The following is a 10,258-nucleotide window of genomic DNA, read 5'->3' on the forward strand; positions in this document are numbered from 1 at the left end:
ACTTGTATAAATAGTATAATTTTTCGTCGAAGGGGGTTCATCACTATTAGCTAGCTCCACCCGTGTGTACAAATGTCAATAGCATTAGTTGTAAGGATGTTGTTTAATTAATGACTTTAAGCATAATTCAAGACGCCTTATCAGTAAGAAATTAAAGAACCCCCACAATCATCTTGTGTAACTCAGTCAAAGTATGAGACCCAAAGGATTTCGCGCTCACAATCCTATCCTATTCAAGTCCGAGTTATCCCTTGCATTTCGAATGTTCATCCCCTACGAAATTTAAAATTATCTGTGATATTTTAAACATTAATTAATTTGAGGTAATATGATCACTAAACTTTATCCTCATACTGTTTATTTATTGTTAAAACTAGGCTAATTCTGCAATTAGAAATCTGAATTTTATTTTTTAGGGAGAAAAATGACTGTTTTCATGAAATGATAGGAGTATCCAAAACAAAAATTGGCCCCCCCTTCAAAAAAAAAATTGCCCCCCCCCCCCACCTTCAAAACACACATGATGTGCCTAAAGATGTGACATTGCAAATTCCCATAACTTAAAAACAATGGAATAGTAGGGGATAATATAGCCCCCATCAAGATTTTAAATATCTTCTTGGGATGGAACCCATTTTATTAATTGTCCTATATACTATAAATACTCATTAATCCACCATACCTTTCTTTTCCTTTTCCATTTCTAGTAACACAATTCACCCCACTTATCAAATCACCCAGATATGTATATATATTTCTATTAAAATGTCTCTTCCTTTCAATGCACTCATTCGAGATACATAATTCACTGATCAAATTGATTGATATTCAAGTCGAATTGATCTTCTAATAATTAAAGATAAAAAAATCTCATTTGTTTTTATCATATTTATCGGTAACATTTCAATTTACTATAGTACTAAAACACAAGTTAGCATGAGAAAAATGAGTTCAAAGATCCTCTCAAATCTTTAATTAAAAAAAGAATAAGTGAGTCCACAATATTATTAAATTAAAAGAAATAAACTCACTTAAACAACTAGTATAGTTGTTCGACAACTGCATTAGTTGTCTCAACAACTTTGTACAGTTGTTGAGACAACTTCTATAATTGTTGAGACAACCTCTTTAGTTGTAGGAGCGAAAATGTTAAAAAAAAATATGAATTCTTTTTTTTTGTCGTGTTTATCTAATTTTTAAAACTTGAAGGTCTCACTTAATTGAAAAACTTGTTTGTCCCTTTTAATTCAAAAGTCCAGGTTAGCATGGGGTTACTCTGAGAGCATCGCTTAATGTCCAAGATAAATTGTAGCAAAAATTATTAGATTATTTAATTTATTAAATATGCGATGGGATATTGTAAGTAACAAAATGACCTTATTATCACGATCCACTCAAATTCAGCCATTTATCTCTCTAATAATAATAATAAAATGAGTAGCGACCTTTTTTTTCTTGCTTTTTCATGGGGTTTTGCTTGGGTTTTCTTCTTCTCCTCCTTCAATTCGTCATAAAAAAATTAAGAAAAAGCCTGTTGAAGAACATGATTAGATTCCTAAATCGACATCCTTGTAAGATAGTTTACATTAAAATAATATCATATGGTTTGCCTTAGTCACGAGGCAACCAACACCCCTATTTAAACTATATTATTATAATTATTTTACCCACAAACAAATCCAAAATTATAATTATGTCATGTACTTGTATTCTTCACTGTAGTCAGCTATCACGCGATACCACGTGATCACTTGTTTACGTTCATTAAAAGAAACAAAAAAAGAAATGAAATAAAAGAGATCTGTTCAGATTTTTTTTTCTTTTAAATAAAGGACGTTTGATTTTATGGGTTCCTTGCAATTAATTAAGTCCAATTGTTTTTTTTTTTTTTGGTCAAAATAATAATATAAAATTTTAATTTTTTAACCTGATTACAATTAATTTTGGAGGTGATGGTGTTTAAAGTTTTGAACATGTACTGAATTACAGTAATGAATGCTTCAACCAATAAAGCAAGTGGAATTTATCAACTTATATCTGCAAAACTGGCACTGCAACTGTCAATTTTTAGGTTAAATTTGTGTAGTTAATTTGGTGTAACAAATGTTTTTATTAAGTTTGGAGCTTTTATAGAGAACAAAGACCCTGTTAGTGTTCAGTAGATTTCTGCAATTGATCTAGATCTAGATCTAAAATCGTAGTAGCAGTTTCCATCCAAATGTAAAAAGAATATTACCATGACTTTTTCTTGCTAGTTTAAATTGTTTTAGTTCCTGCTTTGATGTTGCACTTGACCCTCTCTACACCACGAGATAGGAGTAACGTATGTGTACACTCTGCTCTTTTCAGACTTTATTTATGAGATTTCACTAATATGTCGGTTGTTGTTTTGTTTAACAATAACTCACATTATATATGATGTCCATTAAGTTCTACTATCACAAACTCCACGAGGTAGGGGTGCATTTGATCTTTCGGTTGTAACGTTTTTGTTTTCTTGTCCTTGATAAAAAGTAAAACAAAGTTGTGGCTTTTCTTCCCTTTTTTTTTTTGTGTCAAATTAAATTGGATGAAAGCAAGAAGTGAGTTCCAGTAAACAAGACAAAGAGTGAAGTGATGCCAAATTCTGTGAAATACCCATTGGCTGAAAATGATGGGAATGCCACATTTCATATATAATGTCCATTAAATTCTGCTACTACTGAGTCCATAGTGGCTACCATAATATATAAATGCAACGAAGTGATGCCAAAAGAAAAAAAAAGAACAAATGAAGCAGCTCTAAAATATAACTGCACCCAAAAGGTCACATGTCATCTGATAATGAAGTTCAAGGCACCACGCCAAAATAATGTTTCTTTAAAAATTTGAAAGAACCATGAGCAGCTCGTTGTACTAAGCTCTCGCTATTTGTAGGATTCGAGTAAAGACTGAACAATAAAAGTCCATTTTACGTAATCCTATTCTTATTTCTATAACTCAAAACTTTTGATCAGAAGGTCACGTGACAATGACTTTGCGAGTTACGCCAATTATTAAAAGCACCATCTTTTGGCATTTTTGAAGGGAAAAGAGAGTATCATCTCCTTCCCCACTTACAACTCTGATAAACAAATCCGAAAAGACACCCATCTAAAATTCCTCCCCACTCTCTCTTACTGCACAACACATAATGGCCTAGCTGTTCTTGGATCCGGAGATTCTGGCAACTTTTTCCAAATTTTTTTATATGTCACCTACATAAAATCCATTATCCCACAAGACATGATTTGGTTTTCCTCTCTTTGTCCCTCCTCCCTAGGCTTAAACCTCTACACCAAAACCAAGAACAGCAATAACAAAGCTTCCTTTCTGTGCTTAATCTTGAAGTTTGTAGCGGCAGTCACATATTTGTTGTAATGCCTGTTTATCTATGGACCCTCTTTTTCTTTTTCTCCATCTTCTTCTATACTTCCTCCTATGCCCTCAATCCACAAGGCCAGACACTTCTCTCATGGAAGACAAGCCTAAATGGATCATTAGATGTGTTGAGTAGTTGGGATCCTACTGATGAAACCCCATGTGACTGGTTTGGTCTTACTTGCAACTTCAATAAGGAAGTTGTTGAATTGGAATTGAAGTATGTGGACTTGCTTGGGGTTGTTCCTTCTAATTTTAGTTCATTGTTGTCCTTGAACAAGCTTGTTTTGTCAGGAACAAATCTTACTGGAGTAATTCCAAAAGAGATTGGCATACTTCAACAACTCAAGTACTTGGACTTGAGTGACAATGCATTGACAGGTGAATTCCCAAGTGAAATTTGTCACTTGCCAAAGCTGGAACAACTTCATATCAATTCTAACCGGCTAGTCGGATCCATCCCCGATGACATTGGCAATCTCACAAGCTTGGTGTGGCTGATTTTCTATGATAATCAGCTCAGTGGAGGGATTCCAAGTAGTATAGGGAATTTGAAGAAGTTGGAGGTCATTAGAGGAGGTGGCAACAAGAATCTTGAAGGTCCGTTGCCTCAAGAAATTGGCAACTGTACTAATTTGGTCATGTTAGGATTGGCAGAAACCAGCATTTCTGGCTTCCTACCTTCTTCCCTTGGCCAGCTGAAAAGACTCGAAACGCTTGCCGTTTACACCTCCCTCCTCTCTGGCCAAATCCCATCGGAGCTCGGGGATTGCTCCGAGCTCCAAAACATCTATCTTTACGAAAATTCACTCACTGGTTCAATCCCAGCGCGGCTTGGAAACCTCAAAAACCTTCAAAACCTCCTTTTATGGCAAAACAATTTGGTTGGAACAATCCCTCCCGAGCTTGGTAACTGTCTACAATTACTAGTCATTGACATTTCGATGAATTCATTAACCGGCAGCATTCCGGAATCATTCGGGAGATTGAATTCACTACAAGAATTACAGCTGAGCGTCAATCAAATTTCAGGCCGGATTCCATCACAAATAGGCAACTGCACTGCTCTTACTCACATTGAGCTCGACAACAATGAGATCACTGGTTCAATACCATCCGAATTCGGAAACTTGTTGAACTTGACTCTACTGTTCTTGTGGCAAAATCGTCTTGAAGGGGAAATTCCTCCTTCAATTTCCTCGTGCCGTAATCTCGAATCAGTTGACTTGTCACAGAATGCATTGACTGGTCCGATTCCTAAAGGGATATTCGATCTCCAGAAGCTGAACAAGCTACTCTTATTGTCTAACAATCTCTCAGGTCCCATTCCACCAGAGATAGGGAACTGTTCTTCGCTGATTCGACTTCGGGCAAGTGATAACAAGCTGACTGGATCAGTACCTCCAGAGATTGGAAAATTGAAGAATCTGAACTTCCTCGACGTTGGATCAAATCGTCTGACCGGGATCATTCCGCCGGAGATATCTGGATGCCGGAATCTGACATTTCTAGACTTTCATTCCAACTCAATCAGTGGCAATTTGCCGGAGAATTTTAATCAGCTGAGTATCCTTCAGTTCATTGATTTTTCCGATAATTTAATCGAAGGCACTTTGAGTCCGAGTTTCGGCTCACTGAGTTCACTCACCAAACTTGTTCTAAGTAAGAACAGGTTTTCTGGTCCAATTCCAACTCAACTCGGTTCCTGCATGAAGCTTCAGTTGATTGACTTGAGTAGTAACCAGCTCTCCGGCGAGATTCCGGCGAATGTTGGTAAAATCCCCGGTCTGGAAATTGCACTGAACCTCAGCTGGAATCAGCTTTCCGGTGAAATTCCGCCGGAGTTCGCCGCATTGGATAAGCTCGGAGTGCTTGATCTTTCCCACAATCAGCTCTCAGGAGACCTCCATTTTCTCGCGGACTTACAGAATCTCGTGGTTCTGAATGTCTCGCACAACAATTTATCGGGGCACGTACCAGACACTTCGTTCTTCGCAAAGCTCCCACTCAGTGTACTTGCTGGCAATGCAGACCTCTGTTTTTCCGGCAACCAATGCTCCGCCGATAAGGGAGGAGGCGTCCGTCGTACCAAGGCGGCGAGGGTTGCAATGGTGGTGTTACTTTGCACTGCTTGTGTTCTCCTTGTGGCAGCTCTCTACATTATCCTCGGAGGAAAGATACGGAGCCGTAAGGCCCACGATTATGATCATGGTGACAATGACGTGGAACTAGGTCCACCATGGGAGGTCACAGTGTACCAAAAACTCGAATTATCGATAGCTGACGTAGCAAAATGCTTAACAGTTCCTAACGTACTAGGCCGTGGTAGGTCGGGTGTTGTGTACAAGGTGAATATTCTGTCAGGATTGACAATCGCGGTGAAAAGATTCCGAGCATCGGAGAAGCATTCAATGTCGGCATTCTCATCGGAGATTGCCACGCTGGCAAGAATTCGCCATCGAAACATTGTTAGACTACTTGGTTGGGCCGCAAATAGGAAGACTAAGCTATTGTTTTATGATTATTTACCAAACGGTACATTAGGTGCATTTTTACATGAAGGTTGTGGAGGGTTGATTGAGTGGGAAACTAGATTCAAAATTGCGTTAGGAGTCGCGGAGGGCTTAGCTTATTTGCACCACGACTGCGTGCCTCCCATCCTCCATCGCGATGTCAAGGCTCACAACATTTTGTTAGGTGATCGTTACGAGCCATGTTTAGCTGATTTTGGACTCGCTAGACTCATGGAGGATGAAAATGCTTCGGTTACAGCAATTCCCCAATTTGCTGGATCTTATGGCTACTTTGCTCCAGGTAAATATTTATCTCATCCTAGTTCAAGTTCATTTCTTGTCGAAATCGACTAATTACTGTTCATTTCCACAGTAATTCAGTTCTTACTGGATAACTCAGTGAGGTTTCATTTATTCATATTGCTTAATTTAATTCCATGTTGAAAGGATTTCATTTAAACTCTCTTCGCATGAAAATCACATAAGAATAATTGTTGAAATATAGCTAAAGTAGATGACGAACTCCCTTGGTCAAAATTCTGACTCCGTCAGTTCAAGTAAATCAGTTTTGTCATTTTCAAATCACACTGTATATACGAATTTCTTTTGAAACATATATACAGTAGATAGTAGATGATGAACTCTCTAAGTGCTACCGGTTCAAGTAAAATCACTTTTGTCATTCTCTTTTTCTTTTCGTTTCCTTTACTATTAAAAGAAAAGAGAAAACATAATTGAATATATATTCTTATGTAAGAGCTGAATACAAGGTAGCAGAAGAGGACGGGTATAAAGTACTGAAAATGCAGAGCAAGAAGGAGAAATCAGTTTTAAGTTTGCTTCCATACGGATGGAATTGTGTCACTATTTTGACAATATATGCATGTGAAGCCATGTGCTAGCTTTAACTATGTGCAAAACCAAGTTTGTCATGACATACTTGGCAGCTACAGTGCTATTTCCCCATCTTTTTGCCTGTATGGCCCCCCACTAAAGATACTTAGGATGGGGAATACTCTAAAAAAAACATAACCAAAGTTAGTGGTCACACTTTCACAGCCAAGCATGGACATATTGCTTCTGTCTCCATACCCCTTTGGCCATTGCTTGTTGTTCGATTGTGATGGGTGAAATAAACTGGCCAACAAATGCCGTTGTTATGGTTTAAAAACATCAAGATCAATATAGGTGATTAATATCTGGCATGAAAAGGACTAAACTGTGTTCCATTGTTTGTTTCTTGCAGAGTACGCTTGTATGCTAAAGATTACTGAGAAGAGCGATGTTTTTAGCTTCGGAGTTGTGTTGCTGGAAATCATTACTGGGAAAAAGCCAGCTGACCCTTCCTTCCCTGATGGCCAACATGTTATACAATGGGTTCGCGACCACCTAAAGAGCAAGAAAGATCCGGTTGATGTGATTGATCCAAGGTTACAAGGACATCCTGATACACAAATTCAAGAAATGCTTCAAGCCCTTGGAATAGCCTTGTTGTGTACTAGTAATCGGGCTGAAGATCGACCAACGATGAAAGATGTGGTGGCATTACTCAAGGAGATTATCCATGAGCATACAACAGGAAGTGAAGCTAAAAAGACAACAAACAACGCCTCGAAAATGTCTGATGCTTCGTCGTATTCCTACTCGTCTTCATCTGTGACTCCAGCTCAGTTGCTACGCCTCCAAGGGTCGTTTAATTGCTCCCTTAGTCACTCATCTTCGTCTGTTGGCTATAACACCAGCAACCAATAATAATGTAGTGTTAGTCCTGATAGATATGTTATTCTTTTGAACTAGATAGTATTAGCAATTTTTCTTGTCAATTTAACTGTTAAGCAAATGAAATCCGTTGTACAGCAATGCCAATGTTTACTTTATCCTCCAACTTTGCGGTGAAAAACCAACACTAACAATTCAAACAACCTTCCTATAAAAATAAAGAGAAATGGAAATATGCTGGCAGTCATTGATTGACAATTCGAAAGTCAAATAATTTAACAGGTTTTCTTAATGATAGAGCTATAACTGTTCAGGAGCAAGTACACAGTATAACATCTTGTCAAATATATCTATCTATCAGCAAACCGTTAACATGTCTGGTCCGTTGTGCATGAATGTGAGAGAATGCACTGTACTGATTGGTTTTGTTAGGGAGGAAGTCCTTATCAATATTTCGTTGCACCAAAATGTTGCACAAGGTGGTTCGTTTCTTTTGTCAATCATCTTTGTTTTCTTCCCAAAGTTTTAGTACTCCAAACATGCTTCAAGAATTATCATCTCTCAACTGTCATTATGAAAAGTGCAAAAAGGGGTTAGACCTTTATAGAATTGATTGATACAGTCAGTACATTAGGTGTTAGCTCACTTTGTTGAGGCAACTAATTAGTAGATTGGTAAGTAATTAATCATAATTCTTCTAACCTTTTCCAAGTACAACATACTATCATTTTGCCACTCCTTTTCACCGACACACTGTTTTACACTTTTAGCATCTTCTAAATTTTGTAATGATAGAGACCGTGAAAAACACAATATCTCTAGTTGGTGATATATCTCCTAACTTATAATTGAAGGGCTAACAATTTTCACTAAAGCAATTCAAAATACAAAGAAGCAAAAGTTAAAGGAGATTTCACACCTAAAAGAAATTAATTTTATTATACGATGTTATTTTTCGATAAATTAAACCTCTTGCACCCCTAGCTTTGCCCACAGGGGTAGGCTGAAAGTAGGAGTATAGGAAGGTTGGGGCAATGATTGAAAAGGTGACCTGTCTTAAAAGAGCCTTAAAACTCATTGGCGTTTCTGGCTCCACAACTATTGTCCAAGAATTAGAATAGAAGAAGCTTCTCCCAATCCAATCAACTAAAATGTTATCATAATAAGTGTAACTCAAAGGACCCCTCGACTCTCATTATGTGACACTATATGACAGATATATATATGTACGAGTACGACAACAACTTACAAATCAGTGAGCAAACATTGCCAATTTGGAAGACAAAAACAGAGGTTATGCCGACTCTAAAAATCTTGAAAAGTCCAACCCCACAAACTGTATAACGTTTTCCCGAATCATTTTTGGCTTCAACAATTTGATTTTTCGTTGATTTGCATCGATTTTACCGTGACAAAAGTTAATTTTAAAATTTTAATGTTAGAAATAGTTTGTTCTGTGACTTTACAAAAATAGTTTAGTGATTGTATGTGAAATTAATCCTGAAAAACAGCATGCAAGTGTCTCTTTCTCTTTTAACTTTTCAGCTGATTTCACCTACGAGAAGCATTGCCACTGTTTTGACAAATACATGATACTAACTAAAGTATTGTTTTAAGCCAAGTTTTGTGTGTGTGTGTCCACAAATTTGTGGATAACCATGGACCTACAGGCTACTCACCTAATTGTGTGAGGGTCTCTTAAATTTTGTCCAGCAAAAATAGTGGGTTTTACTTTCATAAAAAAAGAGCCAAAGGCTTAGATGTCCTATTTCTCTCTCAATTTCTTTTCTTTCTTACATTTTTTTTTGGTATGACATATCCTCTTTCAATTCACCTCTCCACTAATATAGGATATTTTAATTTTTTAAAATTTAATTTACTCATCGTATTTCATTGCACAAATTAAAATAACACAATTACAAGATTAAAGGACAACAAAAATCAGTAATGGACATTTGGTCATGAAATAAGAAAATTACTTTACTTATAAATTTTAAAATTGAAGTTGGAGTCGTGTTGGTCATATTTTTTTGTAATAAAGATAAAGAACCCGTTTGGTCATAAATAGTATTACTATATTTCAGAATACATTTTTACTTATTCCGTAATACTTATTTAGTCATAAATAAATCAAATACAAATTGAAGTATTTGGAAATTTGAAAAACATCTCTTCACTATTGCACTTTTTACACTTATTGCTTTATTTTTTAAAAAATATAGATTTTTTATTCATAAAATAACTTCAGTTTCATAAAATTCTATTTTTAAACTAGTTACTAATAGCCCATGCAAGGCACGGGCCCCACAAATATTTTATCAAAAATTATTTTAATTATTGTGATTTATAATATTTTTTAAAAATATATAACAGATTTTTTTATAGATATTTTAAACTGTTAATTATTCTAATTTATAATACTTTTTATATAATTTTCAAATAATTTATATCGATCTCGTTGTTCAAACTTTTGTGACATTGATAGTTAATTACATTTTTGTAAATAATTTAAGTTTTAAATTATTGTGATGTATAATAGTTTTTCTTCTATTCCAATCATAATGCTTAGATAAACATAATAATTAATTATGGGTGATATGGTAAAGTTACGATTGAAGCAGCGAAAC

At 36.1% G+C, this 10,258-nt stretch overlaps 1 protein-coding gene across 1 annotated transcript; it reads left to right on the forward strand.

Moving 5' to 3' along the window:
• Positions 1 to 2,765: 2,765 nt before the first annotated feature.
• Positions 2,766 to 7,797, forward strand: LOC107862560 (LRR receptor-like serine/threonine-protein kinase RGI3). Its single transcript, XM_016708173.2, has 2 exons — positions 2,766 to 6,213; positions 7,159 to 7,797. The coding sequence occupies exons 1-2, from the start codon at positions 3,399 to 3,401 to the stop codon at positions 7,662 to 7,664; spliced, it is 3,321 nt and encodes a 1,106-aa protein (XP_016563659.1). The 5' UTR covers positions 2,766 to 3,398; the 3' UTR covers positions 7,665 to 7,797.
• Positions 7,798 to 10,258: the final 2,461 nt, after the last annotated feature.

This window comes from Capsicum annuum, chromosome 3 (assembly GCF_002878395.1).
Source record: "Capsicum annuum cultivar UCD-10X-F1 chromosome 3, UCD10Xv1.1, whole genome shotgun sequence".
Lineage (NCBI taxonomy): Eukaryota > Viridiplantae > Streptophyta > Magnoliopsida > Solanales > Solanaceae > Capsicum > Capsicum annuum.